Below are 18,171 nucleotides of genomic sequence, written 5' to 3' on the forward strand. Positions count from 1 at the left end.
ATCTTCCTACACTGCCTTCGTGTCAACATTCAGGCGCATCTTCGACGAGCCAGGCCGGGTAACCTCAGCTTCATCCGAGATTCTCCGTTTACGCCAGGGGTCACGTACTGTAGGACAATATCTGATACAGTTCCAGATCCTGGCATCCGAACTGGCATGGAACGATGAGGCCCTGTATGCTGCATTCTGGCATGGCTTATCTGAGCGTATTAAAGATGAGTTAGCTACCAGAGACTTACCTTCTAAGTTAGATGAGCTAATCTCACTCTGCACGAAAGTTGATTTACGTTTCAGAGAGAGAGCAACTGAGCGTGGAAGATCATCTGCTCCAAAATCTTCTGCTCCTCCTCCTCGTCAACTGTCACCATCTAAAGATGAGCCCATGCAACTTGGCCGTTCCCGTTTAACTCCTGCTGAGCGCCGAAGACGTCTCTCCGAGTTTCTCTGTCTCTATTGTGCAGCTCCGTCTCACACCATTAATGCCTGTCCCAAACGTCCGGGAAACTCCAAATCCTAGCTCGCCAAGGAGAGGGCCGGCTAGGAGTAATGATCTCCTCTCCATCTCCTCAAGATTGTAATCTCCCAGTCTCGCTTCAAGTTGCTCAACGTTATCGGAACGTCATTGCCCTCCTTGATTCCGGAGCAGCTGGGAACTTTATTACCGAAGCCTATGTTAAACGGTGGTCCCTACCCACCGAGAGACTTCCTTCGTCCATTTCTTTAACTGCCGTGGATGGCAGCAAAATTTTTGATGCAGTTATTTCTTTAAGGACTCTACCAGTTCGTCTGAGAGTGGGAGTTCTTCATTCCGAACTTATTTCTTTTTTAGTGATTCCAAGAGCCACACATCCTGTGGTCCTGGGCCTTCCATGGCTCCGTCTTCACAATCCTACAATTGATTGGACGACTACGCAAATCCTGGCATGGGGTTCCTCCTGTGCTGAGACATGTTTGTTTAAAGTATTGCCTGTCTGTTCTTCCTCCCCCAGGTCGTCTGATGTTCCACCTCCTCCATATCAAGATTTCACGGATGTGTTCAGTAAAGCTTCTGCTGATATCCTTCCTCCTCATAGAGAATGGGACTGTCCGATTGATCTCGTTCCAGGGAAGGTTCCACCTCGAGGCCGAACTTATCCGTTGTCTCTGCCTGAGACGCATTCTATGGAGGAATATATTAAAGAGAACCTAGCAAAGGGGTTCATTCGACCTTCTTCTTCTCCAGCCGGCGCAGGCTTCTTTTTTGTAAAAAAGAAAGATGGTGGTCTGCGGCCGTGCATCGACTACAGAGGTTTGAACGACATTACCATCAAGAACCGTTATCCTTTACCCCTGATTACTGAGCTCTTTGACAGAGTTAGCGGAGCTACCATCTTTACAAAGCTGGACTTGCGAGGTGCATACAATCTCATCCGGATCCGTGAGGGTGACAAGTGGAAGACCGCCTTTAACACCCGTGACGGACATTATGAGTACCTCGTCATGCCCTTCGGATTGAGCAATGCTCCAGCTGTCTTCCAGCATTTTGTCAATGAGATCTTCAGAGACATTCTATACCGTCATGTCGTGGTCTATCTAGACGATATCCTCATTTTTGCCAACGATTTAGAGGAACATCGTTTTTGGGTTAAAGAGGTTCTGTCCCGTCTCCGTGTCAATCATCTCTATTGCAAATTAGAAAAATGCGTCTTTGAAGTCAAGTCCATTCCGTTTCTAGGGTACATTGTGTCCGGTTCCGGACTAGAGATGGATCCTGAGAAACTACAAGCAATCCAAAATTGGCCGGTACCCTTAACCCTCAAAGGGGTCCAGAGGTTCTTAGGGTTCGCCAACTATTACCGAAAGTTTATACGAGACTTTTCCACCATTGTGGCGCCTATTACTGCTTTCACTAAGAAGGGTGCTAACCCGTCCAAGTGGTCTGAAGAAGCCATGCAAGCATTTCATCTTTTAAAACAAAGGTTCATCTCTGCGCCTGTTCTGAAACAGCCTGACATCGACTCTCCTTTCATCTTAGAGGTGGATGCCTCCTCCGTTGGAGTAGGAGCTGTGTTATCTCAGAGGGCTAAAGATGGCCATTTACACCCTTGCAGTTTCTTCTCCCGGAAGTTCTCCCCAGCTGAGCGCAACTATGCCATTGGCGACCAGGAGTTGCTAGCCATCAAGCTCGCTCTAGAAGAGTGGAGGTATCTGTTGGAGGGAGCTTCTCATTCAATCACCATACTTACAGACCACAAGAACCTTTTATACCTGAAGGGCGCACAATGTCTCAACCCTCGTCAGGCCAGATGGGCACTTTTCTTTTCCAGGTTCGACTTTAAACTCCAGTTCTGTCCGGGCTCTCAGAATCGCAAGGCCGATGCCCTTTCCCGCTCATGGGAGCAAGAAAATGAGTCAGAGTCTTCAGACAAGCATCCTATTATAAATCCGTTGGCATTCTCCACGGTAGGGATGGACTCTACGCCCCCATCAGGGAAAAGTTTTGTGAAGCCGATGCTAAGGAAGAAGCTCATGCATTGGGCCCATGCTTCCCGTTTTGCCGGACATACAGGTATCCAAAAAACCCTGGAGTTTATCTCTAGGTCCTATTGGTGGCCAACTCTGAAAAAGGACGTCTTGGAGTTTATTGCATCTTGCCCAAAGTGTGCCCAACATAAAGTATCCCGCCAGTCGCCTGCGGGGCAACTGGTTCCACTATCCGTTCCCCGTCGACCATGGACCCACTTGTCGATGGATTTCATTACAGACTTACCCATGTGCAACAAGTTCAATACCATCTGGGTGGTAGTTGACCGGTTCACCAAGATGGCACACTTCATTCCTCTCACCGGTCTTCCGTCAGCTTCCAAGTTGGCTCAAGTATTCATACAAGAGATCTTCCGACTCCACGGTCTTCCTGAAGAAATTATCTCAGATCGAGGAGTTCAATTCACAGCCAAATTCTGGCGAAGTTTATGTCAAGTCCTCCAAGTCAAGCTAAAGTTTTCCACGGCTTACCATCCTCAGACCAATGGTCAAACCGAGAGGGTGAATCAGGACTTGGAGGCCTTCCTCCGCATCTATGTGTCCTCCTCTCAAGATGACTGGGTTCAATTACTTCCCTGGGCCGAGTTCTGTCATAACAACCAGTATCATTCTTCATCTGCTTCAACACCATTCTTCACTAACTTTGGATTCCACCCTAAAGTCCCCGAGTTCCAACCGCTTCCAGCAACTTCTGTTCCCGCAGTGGATATCACCTTGCATCAGTTTGCCAATATCTGGAAGAGCGTACGATCAGCTCTGCTCAAGGCATCGTTCAGGTACAAGAAGTTTGCGGATAAGAAGCGTCGAGCAGTTCCTGCTCTCAAGGTGGGTGATCGGGTATGGTTATCCACGAAGAATTTGAGGTTAAGAGTTCCCAGTATGAAGTTTGCACCTCGCTATATCGGTCCTTTCAAGATTGAACAAGTCATCAATCCTGTTGCTTACAGACTCCAGTTGCCTCCCTTCTTAAAAATACCCAGGACATTCCATGTTTCCCTGTTGAAACCGCTGATCTTGAATCGGTTTCATTCCTCACTTCCTCCAACTCTGAAAGTCCAAACTCAACGAGGCGTTGAGTATGAAGTGGCCAAGATCCTGGACTCACGTCACCGTTACGGTCAACTACAATATCTTATTGACTGGAAGGGTTATGGTCCTGAGGAACGTTCATGGACCAATGCTTCTGATGTCCATGCTCCTGCCTTGGTCCGGAGATTCCATTCCAAGTTTCCTCAAAAGCCAAAGAAGTGTCCTGGGGCCACTCCTAAAGGGGGGGGTGCTGTCACGATCCGGGTATCTGGACGCCATTTCTTACCCATCAGATGCCTCCTAAGGCTGGCTCAGCGCTCCAGGACCGGATCCCATCTGTTATCCTGATGTGTACATTCCTGTATCCTCTCCTGTCACTCTGGGACGCTGTCACAGTAAACGCCATATTACACCTGGCATGGCGTCTCCCGCGGCCTCCGCCGCCGTCCCTGAACTTCTGCATGCATAGTGTCTGAGTGGCGATTACGTCAGCCGCGGCCTCCGCTGTGTCCGCGTGGTTGGATGTGCATCTGTCAGCCTGGCGCCTCCTGTCTCCGGTGGCCGGCGCCGCCATTACTGTTTTCATTACCACATGGATTACAAACCAAACTTCCCTCCAAGTGTCTGCATGGGCGCAGCCATCTTGGATTCTGTCAGCTGATCATTTCCACCAATCTGTTCTCAGTATTGATAATCTGCATAATTGCCTAGCCAATCCCTTCCTTGCTGCAGGTATAAATACACTGTGCCTGAGCAAGGAAGGCGTCAGTGCTTTGGTTGTCAAACCTAGTTCCTGTTTGTCTCTCTCCTGTGATTGTCTTCCAGGTTCCAGCTCCTGTCTCAAGACTTCCACCATAGAGACCCGCACCAGCATTCCACCTGCGGTGTAGCCTGACTCTCCAATCCATTGTGGATTCATCTGTTTCCAGCTACAACATTACCTGCTTCCAGCTCAGCTTCCAGCAGAGTACAGCTTCCCTTAAAGGGCCGGTGTCCTTTCTACACTTTACCACTCTCCACCGGTATTATTATTTCTCCGCTCTCAAGTTCTACATTTCAGTTCATATTTCATCGCTCCCAAGTTCATTTATTATTTAACTGGTTCCAGCCAGTATCCACTCCGTGCTAACAACAATCTGGTTCCAGCCAGTATCCACAGCAGCTGTTTTATCTTCAGCAACCCAGCTTTTCCTGGAACACCAGCTGGCACAATCCTGGGTTATCTCCATTGCTACAGTCGAGCCTGGTAAGGACTTTCCATCTAGAAGATCATAAGAACTATCTCACACTACCAGTGCCCTGTGGCTCCTGCCATCCTGTAGTACCCAGGAACTGTATTTATTCTTTGCTGACTTTTACGTTTTCTTTTACTGCTGCTGTGTTGCGGAGTTGTCATAATAAACATCATTGACTTTTATCCAAGTTGTCGTGGTCACGCCTTCGGGCAGTTATTATTCATGTTACTTACATGTCCAGGGGTCTGATACAACCTCCCAGGTTCCGGTACATCTCAGCCCCTACAACTGAGGCTGCCTCCCGTCAGCTCAGGCCCTCAGTTGTGACAATATATATATACCGTATATACACACACACACACACATATATATATATATACATACATACATACATACAGTCCACGTATATACGCATATATATATCATATGTGTGTGTGTTTATATGTATGTATATACGTGTGTATTCCCCTTAGAATGTAAGCTCTCACGAGTAGGGCCCTCTTCCCTCATGTGCTTATACGTTTCTTACTTTAATAATCCTCAACTGCCCAGATCCCGCAGTTTTTTGGCCACCTAGAACTTATCTCTATGTTTACTGGTGTAGTTATGCTTAGTTGCCCTGTACTTGTCCTATATTGTCTTCAACTGTAAGTCACTGTTTTGATTATGTGCATATGTACTCTGTAATTGGGCGCTGCGGAACCCTTGTGGCGCCATATAAATAAAGGATAATAATAATAATAATAATATATGTATGCACATGGATATATATGTACTATAATTGAAATAAAGTAAACTTTTATTAAGCACTTACAAGTGCCACCAGGAAGACAGCAGGCTGCAGAGGACGCTAGACAGCCATTAATAATACTCATGCAGCATTTTTTTTTTTGGGTGGAGGGGGTTTCTGGGAGCCCGGAAACCACTCCCCCCCCTGGGTGCGCCACTGTCAGGCTAGGTTGTGTTTGTGACACCATGGAAGAGAGTGATTGGGGATCATATATTACATTGAGGAAGGGTTGTCAAAAAGTGGACAACTCCTTAAAATGATTATTACTGTATATGGGGGTATCATTTCAAGAGCAACAACAAACAGCAATCTGTAAACTAATGGTAGCATTGATGTTAAAATATATTCTGAAAGATATGTAGGACCATTTGTTTAGCACTGTTAGTAATTTTATCAAAATCTGTGTATAGATTAATATATTATGGGCATATTTATTAACATTCTTTACTAAAATAATGTGAAAAAGCCTTTTCACATTATATTAGTTTCACTTAAATGTATTAAAGGACTTTTGGAGCAGTTTTCATGAAACACTGATCCAAACCCTTTAATTCACTTTTTGTTTGGTAAGCAGATTGCATTTCCTGTACTTATAGTGGACAATGCGATCTGGCTGAATTTACTAAAAAAATATTTAAAAAAAAATGGTAAAAAACACTGCAGTGAGCCGTTATATTAACTTCAGCTGGTGTAATCACAGGGCTGTGATTACACCAACTGAAGTTAATGATCAGCTCTGTGTATCCGACACACAATGTGATCAGCTCTGTGTATCCGACACACAAGGTAATCGCTAAGTAAAAAAAAAAAAAAAATTATACTCACCTACACCTAGGAGCCGGTGATCGGTGCAGGCTCCAGTCATCGGGTATTCCTGCACTGCTGCGTGACCCCCAGTGCAGTAAAGTGATGCTGGAAAGCGCCAGCTCACTTTACAGTACCAGAGGTCACAGCAGGAAGATGATCTGATGACCGGCAACCCTCCGTTCACCGGTCCCTTGTCTGGTGAAAGTGATCAGTGCTTGAGGGGTCGCAGCATGCACACGGGTGTGGGGGAGTAGTTGTGGGGGGTCGACCCAGCGGCAGCGATGGCGGTGCATGCGCAGCACATACACAAGGGGTATTCTCCCAAAAAAATACCCCCATAATGCTGTGGTGCGGAGTGGCATTTCAGCGACAAAGCTTTTTTGCAAGCTGTGTCCCTGCATGCGATTATAGATACATCCATGCGATGTAATCAATCACATTGGGGATTGGGTTGATGTAATCACTTCACATCCACATCCTTTTGGACACATTAATACATGCAGATACTTAGGGCCAGATGTTCTAAGCCTTGAAAAGTGATAAATTTCATGGTGATTAAGCACCAGCCAACCAGCTCCTGACTGTCAATTTTCAAACCGTGGAGCAGATTTATTAAGCCTGGGGAAGTGATAAAGTGGAAGGTGATAAAGCACCAGCCAACCAGCTCCTAACTGTCATTTTTCAAACCCAGCCTGTAACTGAACAGTTAGGAGCTGATTGGCTGGTGCTTTATCAACTTCCATTTTATCACTTCACCAGGCTTAATAAATCTGCCCCCCAGTCTGTGACATGGCAGTTAGAAGCTGATTGGCTGGCACTTTGTCACAGTGAAATGCATCACTTTTCAAGGCTTAGTATACCTAGCCCTGTGTGAGATAGGGGTATATGCAATTGCGGTCGAATTGCCGCAAATGTCGAAAAAGGGGGCATTTGAGACACAAAAAAAATATTCGACAATGCAATACAGTACTTTTTGACAAAAAAACTGACTTTTCAGATTCGACTTTTTGAAATTCGACAGTTTACGAATTCGACATGTCTGCAATGGTAAAAATGCGGCTTTTCGACAAAAGTATATTCAATTGAAGAATGTCGATTCGACAACAGGGCATTTCGACAGTAATTTCGTCAATTTAATTCCGCCTCACTTTGCTGGCGGAATCTAATAAAAAAATTTAAAAACATGTTTTTTTTGTGTTTTTTTTTATTGCTAATAGCATATCTATTTATATTAGAAGGGATTAGGTACTTGGTTTGTCTATTAGGAGACACAACTATTATTTATATATTTTTTAAAATAATATTATTTTTTTAACTGACTAAAATAGAGAGAGCATGGTTTTCAGTGGGAAGGGGTGGGAATGGGTTAAAATCCAGAAACAAAAATTGCGTGGGGGTCCCCCCTCCTAAGCATAACCAGCCTCGGGCTCTTTGAGCCGGTCCTGGTTGTAAAAATACGGGGGGAAAATTGACTGGGGATCCCCTGTATTTTTAGAACCAGCACCGGGCTCTGCGTCCAGTCCTGGTGCAAAAAATAAGGGGGACAAAAAGCGTAGGGGTCCCCCGTATTTTGAACACCAGCACCGGGCTCCACTAGCTGGAGAGATAATGCCACAGCTGGGGGACACTTTTATACCGGTCCCTGCGGCCGTGGCATTAAATCCCCAACTAGTCACCCCTGGCCGGGGTACCCTGGAGGAGTGGGGACCCCTTAAATCAAGGGGTCCCCCCCTCCAGCCACCCAAGGGCCAGGGGTGAAGCCCGAGGCTGTCCCCCCCATCCACGAGCTGCGGATGGGGGGCTGATAGCCTTGTGTAAAATAAAAGAATATTGTTTTTTTTTCAGAAGAACTACAAGTCCCAGCAAGCCTCCCCCGCAAGCTGGTACTTGGAGAACCACAAGTACCAGCATGCGGGGGTAAAACGGGCCCGCTGGTACCTGTAATTCTTCAGCAAAAAAAATACCCAAATAAAAACAGGACACGCACACCGTGAAAGTACAACTTTATTACATACATGCCGACACACACATACTTACCTATGTTCACATGCCGACTGTGTCCACATCTCCAAGTAGAATCCGGGGTACCTGAAAATAAAATTATACTCACCTAAATCCAGTGTGTCCTGTTGTATTTTTGTAATCCACGTACTTGGCAAAAAAACAAACCGCATACCCGGACCACGGACTGAAAGGGGTCCCATGTTTACACATAGGACCCCTTTACCCGAATGCTGAGACCCCCCGTGACTCCTTTCACAGAGGGTCCCTTCAGCCAATCAGGGAGCGCCACATCGTGGCACTCTCCTGATTGCCTATGCGCGTCTGGGCTGTCAGACAGCGCATCGCACAGCCTCTCCATTATCTTCAATGGTGGGAACTTTGCGACGTGGCGCTCCCTGAGTGGCTGAAGGGACCCTATGTGACAGGAGTCACGGGGGGTCTCAGCATTCGGGGAAAGGGGTCCCATGTGTAAACATGGGACCCCTTACAGTCCGTGGTCCGGGTATGCGGTTTGTTTTTTTGCCAAGTACGTGGATTACAAAAATACAACAGGACACACTGGATTTAGGCGAGTATAATTTAATTTTCAGGTACCCCGGATTCTACTTGGAGACGTGGACAGAGTCGGCGTGTGAACATAGGTAAGTATGTTGGCATGTATGCAATAAAGTTGTACTTTCACGGTGTGCGTGTCCTGATTTTATTTGGGTTTTTTTTTTGCAGAAAAACTACAGGTACCAGCGGGCCCGTTTTACCCCCGCATGCTGGTACTTGTAGTTTTTCTGCAAAAAACAATATTCTTTTATTTTACACAAGGCTATCAGCCCCCCATCCGCAGCCCATGGATGGGGGGGGGGGGGGGGGACAGCCTCAGGCTTCACCCCTGGCCATTGGGTGGCTGGAGGGGGGGGACCCCTTGATTTAAGGGGTCCCCACTCCTCCAGTGTGCCACGGCCAGGGGTGACTAGTTGGGGATTTAATGCCACGGCCGCAGGGACCGGTATAAAAGTGTCCCCCGGCTGTGGCATTATCTCTCCAGCTAGTGGAGCCCGGTGCTGGTGTTCAAAATACGGGGGACCCCTACGCTTTTTGTCCCCCGTATTTTTTGCACCAGGACCGGACGCAGAGCCCGGTGCTGGTTCTAAAAATACGGGGGATCCCCAGTCAATTTCCCCCCCGTATTTTTACAACCAGGACCGGCTCAAAGAGCCCGAGACTGGTTATGCTTAGGAGGGGGGACCCCACGCAATTTTTTTCAGGGTTTTTTAACCATTTTTGTGCCGTCCAAAAAGTCGAATCCAGGACGCACACTACCGTCAATTGGTCCGTTTTTCGACAGCGGGACTGTCGAATCCGTTTTTTATTGAATATGTCGAATTCCGGCACCCGCCGGCCGGAATTCGACGGTTGAATTGTGTCGAATTTAAAAACGGGCAAAAAAAAGCCGCAATTCGCCCGGAATTGCATATACCCCATAACCTTTGTTAAGAATTATTTTTTTTTGCTGAACATTGATAGTAAAATAAAGTGAAAATGAGCCAAATATAAAAATGATGTATACTTTCAGTTTGATTGTAAAAATGCCTAATATGGGCCCAGATGTATGAAGCTTTGGAGAGTGATAAATTGCACGGTGATACCAGCCAATCAGCTCCTACCTGTAATTTTTAAAACACAGCCTGTACCATGACAGTTAGGAGTTAGTTGGTTGGTACTTTATCACTGTGCTATTTAAACTCTCCAAGGCTTGATAAATCTGGACCTAGATTTTTGAATGTAGATCAAGGTCATGGTACCCTCTTACCTGTTTCTCCCTTGACTCTTGGAACTTTTCTCTATGCTTCATCTCATTTTCTAGTTTTTTTATTTGCACCTGCAAAGCATACAGTTAATACTTATGCATTCACAGCAACAGATTCAATTAGCTGTGAGTTGATGCCAAGCAACAAACAAAACAAAAAAAAACCTGCATCTGGAACAAACCATGCTGCAATGAAAGCGGTGCAAACACTATTTATTTTTGCATGCAGGACGTTGTCGTAGCCAGTCTAGGGAACAACAGCGCCTCCTGAAGAAACCTTAAAAATGGTGCCTATTTGATAGGGGAGCCAGTCTGGGTAGGCCAGATGCAACCTAATATGTGGATTTTTTGTTTTGTTTCTGGTTGCTAGGGGGCTTGCAGTGGTGGTGCTGAATAGGGGAGGGTGAATAGGCAGGTAGGCGAGCAACTGTGGCTGGCCACACAGATGATGCACATTACTTATTTATTATAATATTTCATGGAAGTGCCATCACCAGACTTAAGTCCAATAAACTACCAAAAGAAGAATAAGTCTACTGTTAGAATTACATATTTTTTTACTGTATATTAAAACATATTTAATATCTGAGACTTAAAATAATATAATTTTTTATTTTCTCTTTATTGTATGGCGGTTACAGCGATGCTGTGTATGTACTGTATGGTGGTCACTTGATGCTCAAACTTTAATGTCATCAACAATTTCAGTACATGAACAGTAAGCAAAAAAAATACAGTACATGTGCGAACAACTGAATCATAAAAAGCATAAGTATATCATTTATTACCTTAATAAGTACCTTCTGCAATACAATGATTAATATTTAACATATTTTTCGCAGACGGAAAAAAGTTCCTCTTAGCTGGTACTGCATAGCATAGATCTACAGAGTTTGTTTAGGGAAGAGCCGTATTTACAATGGGGCTGATGGAGCTGCAGCTCCAAGCCCACACCCCAAAATAGACCCACCGCATCTGCAGCAAGTCTCTGTGCTGTAGATAGGTCCTGTTGCCAGTCCGCCTGCCCCCTCCGGCATCAACAACCGTCAACCTCCGGCCACGGTGCCAGTGGAACAAAAGCTGCTGTGGCCATTGGCATAGATGTTTATGATGGTGACGCAGCAGAAGCCCTCCCTGTGCTGCATACTCACTGAGATTCAGCGCCTCCTCCGTGCGCATGATGTTACAAAGGTGTCTCCCTGCCACCACTGCGCCCAGATTCCCAGATCTCCAGACTCCACAACGCAGCACGTGGGCTGCCAGCCCAGAAGCCCCAAGATGGGGAAATGGAACGGTCAGAGTTTGTTACACTGCAGAAGTTGCACCGATTTCAAAGTTGACAGTGAGCCGCTGTGCAGTGTCAGGTGCAAGCTGGGAGTCAGGAGAGAGCTCTGCTGTGGGCACACATAATAAACTCCCCACTCTGGTAATGTGTCCCCACTTCCGCCTCTGGTCACATCCATCAGGCCCCCCATAGTTTAAGGGTTCCGCGGGACCAGGAGCAGGCTCAGCGCACTGTCATATCTAGGCAGTGCAGTACCAGTTCCTCTTCTCTGTTCACTAAGTCTCTGATCCCAGAGTCCATCCCCTCCACTACTTTCCCTCCTCTCCTCCCTAAGCTTCCTCACTGGGGACTTTTGTCAAGGACACAGCCCAAGAAAAATACTGCATCTCTAAGGTCTATTTACTAAGCCTTGGGTGGAGATAAAGTTGCTGGAGATAAAGTAGCAGCCAATCGGCTCCTAACTGCTATGCCACAGGCTGTTTTTGAAAAATGACAGTTAGGAGCCGATTGTCTGCTACTTTATCTCCAGTGACTTTATCTCCATCCAAGGCTTAGTAAATAGACACCTAAATCCCTATATTATTATTATTATTATTATCCTTTATTTAAATGGCGCCACAAGGGATCCGCATCGCCCATTACACAGTAAATAATTAAATGAGCAAACAAGAAACCAGCACTTACAGTTCAAGACAATATAGGACAGGTATAGAAAACCCGGGGTTAGGTGTAAGTAAGGAGTATAAGATTGTATAAGTAAGAAAAGGAAAGGAACATGAGAAAAGAAGTCCCTGCTCTTGCGAGCTTACAATCTAAAAGGTGAAGGGCTAACAGACCGGGGTGACACAGAAGGGGTAGACAGTGAGCATAGACAAGAGGGTTAGGAGGAGGTTAGCCGGGTTTGGTGAAGAAGTCATCCTACCACCCTGTCACTATATTCCCTCCCTACCTACCTGCGTCTCTCTATCCCCTCCCTACTGCCCTGCCTCTCCATATTCCCTCGCAACCACCCTGGGTCTCTATATTGCCTCCCTACTACCCTTCATCTCTATATTCCCTCCCTCTGCCCTACTTCACTCCACATGTATGCCTCTGCCCATCACTTTCTTTTTTCCTCTGTGTCACATTATCCCATCATGTTTTTTTCTCACAGAGGCCATGTGTGACACACAGCCGCCCCGAAAACTGCTCAGACCCACCTGCGTTTCCATCAACACGCCCCCGCAATGACACATCGCCATCCTAGACCGCCTCTGCCTGGCAATCTGGCAGAGGTTTTCGCACCACTGCGATGTGATCGCATCTCCCAGGTCCTTACTTTTACCAAGCTGCAAAGTTTGCTTTGCTCCCAGCTTAGAATCAACTTGATTAGATTTGAAAATGAAGTTTAGGATTTGATTTTTGCTCAGTTTTGATGTGTGAGCAAAAGAGTGAGGGCCACACCGCACATCCTGCAACCATTTTTTCAATACTTACCCTCCGGAATCCCGCGTTGGCAGCAGCAGCAGCACCGGGAAAATGGCGTGGCAGCCATTTTCCTGTTGTCTCGCGTATGTGCAGTAAGAAAATCATTGCGAAAATGGCGTGGTGGCATGCACACTAGGCTCTGGGACAGCGCTAGCATCTCCTAGTGATCCTAGTGCCCAGAGTCTATTGCTCAGACAGCTAGAGAGGAGGGGACTCCATCCTTCCTTATCTGGCTTTGAACAGGAACCTCTAAAAGCATACTAACCTACTTTGCTATCCGCTCCTCTGGGAGGGGGCAGCGTGGTAGGCACATAGGAGGCATGGCCGGCGGGAAGGTGGGCTGTCTGGGAGGCATGGCATCGCGATTGCATGACTGTGGCTCCGCCTCCACTATACAGTGCCGAAAAAAGCAGTTTCTGAAGTGGGGGGGGGGGGGCAGGACTATGATGACGTGATTCATTGCGAATTGGGTCATCAGGTTTTCTTCGGACCACACAGTTGTACTCGGTCATTGGCGGCCGAGGGGGTGGGTTGGCTGGCAGGGAAAGCGGGATACTTGCCCACCTTTCAGGGAAACCCTGAGCACCACCTGATTTTCAGGAGCCTCCCGGCCATTCTAGGAGGGTAGTGCCCTTATTGCTGTCAAATGCACCACCTATTGCTACTGACAGCAGTGCTATTCTGCCCACAACAGGTTCCCTACAACAGAACTACAGGCTGCTACCACCACAGTCACTCCCTCAAAATATTGCCATTGCAATGTCCTAAACAACGCTCTATCTATTAAGTACACAGCCATCACCCATAATAATTAAACTTCCAAATGTAGATTTAACACCTTATTGCTGCTCACCCACTGGGTCCTGCAATTTTCTCCTGGGCACATCATTGGTATTAGGCCCCTCCCCTCCTGATCACTGCTATTATTGCTTTTAAGAGCTTTAGATGCATAAACTTAAATCTCCAGACTACTACCTCTCCAAATGATTCCCTCCCAAGTGGAAAATTGATCAGGTACCCCAAATTTCTTGAAACTTTCCCACCTCAGTAGACCTAACCATCGAAAATTCTTTGCTTAAGAGTTGATGGCTGTGTGTCTCACAATCGTGTTTTTAACTGCTCTGTTAACACAAGACTGCCCCACTATTTACACATTTCAGAGAACCCTTTTGCTGCCACCTGTGTGACTCCAGAACAAAGAAAAGCCAATTTCTACCAGAATCATGCTACAATTGTTATTCTACCTTAGTTCTATCACTGTGTACAACATGTATTTACCTGAAGCACTGCCAGCTGATCTTGCAAGTTGGAAATTGACTCATTCGCACATGTGAGTTTTGCGCTTTTCTCCTTCATACTGAATGCTAGATCCTGGCATCTTTTTCTCTAAAGAAATAATAACATTTATGTATAAAACATTTTCATGAACAGTAACTTTTGGTGACAGGCCTCCAGTCCGAAGTTTATAAGAATGCAGCCTGTAAGTTTAGTTAGTGCCAGTGAGGCGTGTGGAACAAGTTGATAGTGAACTGAAAGGCTACAATATTGATTTAGCCCACAAAATTGTGGCTTCCATAAAGAGGCTCCAATGTACAACATGCACTCAACCACAATGCAAAATGTTTTGCAAGCATGCACGAAGACATCAGGGTGTGACCATACTCTCAGCAACCTAGGGAATGAAGACTCTCCAGGCGTGCTCAGTGTTACTATTACAGGAATAATCCAACAATTTTAGAAGCACTCATTTCATTAACTTGGACTTTTCCATTGTTATATTAATATATATATATATATTAAGGGACTTCTCATTATTATACGGCAGCAGTGGATATATAGCAACAGCGTATACCACTGTGACTGCCTCATCACTGTAATGACTGATGGCCAGGACACTACCACTGGTCTGATGCATGACAACACAGCACCACTGAAAGGGACTTATACAGCTACACTGGATATATGGCAGCAGAGGACATCACCACTGTCTCTGGTCACTGGACTGATGCTGCATAAGACACTACCCCTGGTCTGATGCAAGACAACACAGCAAAACTGCAAGGGACTTATACAGCAGCCAGCAGCACTGGGGACATATAGCAGCAGAGGACACCAACACTGTGACTGGCTGGACTGATGCAGCACAATACACTCACTACACTGGACTGGACTGAGCAGCACAACGCAGTACAAGACTCGCCACCCCACTTTCCAGCCCCCACACAGACACTGAGAACACGTCCTCTCAATACACTCTCCGAGACCGGAGTGAAAATGGCCGAAAGAATCCGACAGCAGGATGATGACGTTTTGCCTCGTTCGGGTTTCCGAGTCAGGCGGGAGAACCTGAGCCTGACTCGGAACCGGTCTCAGAGCGTGAAGTCCGGTAGTGTTTGGTTCTCTGAGAACCGAACCCGCTCATCTCTTATATATACACACATACACAGTATATATATATATATATATATATATATATATATATAATAAGGCAAATAACCTGCGGCACTCAGAGGCTTGATGCAAAACGTGCTGTATTAGAAAATGCACATGAACTCCAACGTTTCGGGGTTGGCACACCCCTTTGTCAAGGATAAGCAGCAATGAATAAAGGAGAAAAGAACTTACCTATATACCCAAGAAGCCCGCCGTGTGAGAGACGCCGTCCCGGACTCCGTACACGGAGCCCTAGGTCCGGCGCACACCAAGTGCGTCATCACTGACGGGACGTCGGGTTGCCATGGTAACCATGACGCCCGTTCGCTCCGTCAGATGACAGAAGAAACAGAGTAAACCAAAACTAAATCATCAAGCCTCTGAGTGCCGCAGGTTATTTGCCTTATTATACTAATTGTGTTCTGGAGGCACCAGAGCATCCAATATTATTAGGAGGAGTGCCGGTCCATACATTGTTACATATATATATATATATATATATATATATATATATATATATACACACACACACACACACACACACACACACACACACACACTTATATATAGTACACACACACATATTCAGTATATATAATATAAAATTACTGTGTGCCTGCGATAATTTATATTTTAGAATTTGGGGGTCTTTAGGATGCGCCACCACAATATCTTGATACACACTGAAGTAACACTAAAAAACAGTGTATGGATATGTTCTGTGGAGAGGTTTTCTGAAGAAGGAGGTTTTGAGAAGAGATCTTCTTTATCTTTCTATAATGAAACCCTCAAACCAAAGTTCACCCAAAAGGAATGAATTCCTGTATATATATTTTACAATTATTTTATTCAGAAAAATTGTAATAGGATCTTACATAGCAAATGCAGAGTGATTTAGGCGGGCCAGATGTTGTTGAACTTGATGTGCAAGCTCCTATACATCGAGCATGCCCACTTTTCACTATTGCATTAATCTCCAAAGTGTTTTGAGTTGTTGGTATTGCAAGATGCGTCCAAATCTACATACGGTAACATGTACATTTCTTATTGTAAAATGTTTTCTTAAGTGTTTCCTATCCACATATACGTTCACCTCTAAATTAAACAATTATGTTTTTAAAGGTGACCTACGCAATCACTGCCATACTGTTTCCAAACAAAGAATTCCATTTCATCTGGTGAGTTAAAGTGGGCACTCAAGTTGCTTGTAACGTGCACAACGAAAAACGCAGCTATTTGCCCGTATGCAGTGTTGTGCACATCTATGCAGTCACACCACCCCTATTTATACACTTAGTTATGTAGCCATCATCAATAGCAGTGCCTTAGTGCTATAGACGGATCTCTGTGTACGCACAGATCTGCACAGCCCACAATTCTCTCATCTCTCTGTCTACATGTGATCCGCTCGTTACCTCCCATTTACACCCTTTTAGCCTCAAATGGAGATAAGACTGAGGGGTCTATGGACTAAGCCTTGGGGAGTGATAAAGTGAAGAGAGATATAGTACCACTCAGCTCCTGTCATTTTTCAAACACAGCCTATAACATGGCAGGTAGGAGCTGATTGGCTGGTACTTTATCTCTCTCCAAAGCTTAGTACATAGACCCCTGAGTTATTTATAACTCAATAACACCCATATGTGTATGTTCTCAGATACAGAGAATGCCTAAGTCAAAAACGTGCAAGATCTGTCCACAAAATGTAACTTTTGTAAGTAATCCTATGCAATAAAAGGCTAAAGCTGCTCCTCACCTCTACGTGGAGAATTCAAGTGTTTTGCGCACCGGCAGCCACTAGATGGCACCTGACAGAGCAATTTAATTGTTGCTCCGTTCTGGCGAGCACAGCCGCCGATGCTGACATTACTGTTATGTTGTTCCGTCATGTTGACAGGCTGGTAACTTGGTATAATATACTTTTCCTATACCTGCGGATGCACAGATACAGCATATATTTTGCCCTTTCGGAGACCAGTTGTACACATACGAACAAGCTTTCAAGATTAGTTTAGTCAGGCATGCGAGACATTACAGTTTGTCAAACAAAGTGGCAGATGTATTAACCTGGAGAAGGGACAACGAAGTGATAAAGCAGTGATAAGCACAAGGTGATAACGCACCAGCCAATCATTACAGATTTGAAAAATGACAGTTGATTGGCTGGTGCGTTACCTTGCACTTATCACTGCTTTATCACTTCTTTGGGGGACATGGCAACCAATCAGCATCGATGTAACATTTCTAATTTGCATACTATAAAAGTATACAGAGCAGCTGATTGGTTGCCATGGGCAACTTCTCCACTGGCTCACTTCTCCACTTTTATCACTGCTTAGTACATGTCTCCCTATCCCTTCTCCAGGCTTAATCTGCCCCAGAGTTTGGTTCCATTTACCAATTATCAGCTTTTTCCTAGGCTGTCTGAATGCTATTTCTAAATGCAAACCAACCTGCTTTTAAAGAAATACCGGAAGACACATAGGAAACTAAACCTTTAGAAAGGGATTCCAAATGAAGTGCCACAATGCGAAAAACATTTGCTTTGTGCTGTATATTATTTTTTGTTTTATTGTTTTAGATGTTATTCCCGATATCTGCTCTCACTGGTGGAAATTTACTAAGCTCTGAATTTGATTTGAGTTTGCATTTTCATATGAAAATGTAACTCGGAAATTTACAAAAACACAAATCTCGGCAGTGTTGGGCCAATTCATATTGAGATACACTGCCATCCACACAAATACAAATCAATAGACCATCGGTCAAACATGGTTGTTTGTTCATATATACCTCA

General features: G+C 45.4%; 1 protein-coding gene across 2 annotated transcripts in view; it reads right to left on the reverse strand.

Moving 5' to 3' along the window:
• Positions 1 to 18,171, reverse strand: part of CALCOCO2 (calcium binding and coiled-coil domain 2) — a 171,878-nt gene that overhangs the window by 52,677 nt on the left and 101,030 nt on the right. For both annotated transcript variants that reach the window (XM_063959598.1, XM_063959599.1), the window contains exons 13-14: positions 14,220 to 14,327; positions 10,193 to 10,261 (exon numbers count right to left, since the gene is read on the reverse strand). In XM_063959598.1, coding sequence (XP_063815668.1) covers positions 10,193 to 10,261; positions 14,220 to 14,327 — 177 coding nt within the window. The remainder of the gene's footprint in view (positions 1 to 10,192; positions 10,262 to 14,219; positions 14,328 to 18,171) is intronic.

The sequence above is a fragment of the Pseudophryne corroboree genome, chromosome 3, assembly GCF_028390025.1.
Source record: "Pseudophryne corroboree isolate aPseCor3 chromosome 3, aPseCor3.hap2, whole genome shotgun sequence".
Lineage (NCBI taxonomy): Eukaryota > Metazoa > Chordata > Amphibia > Anura > Myobatrachidae > Pseudophryne > Pseudophryne corroboree.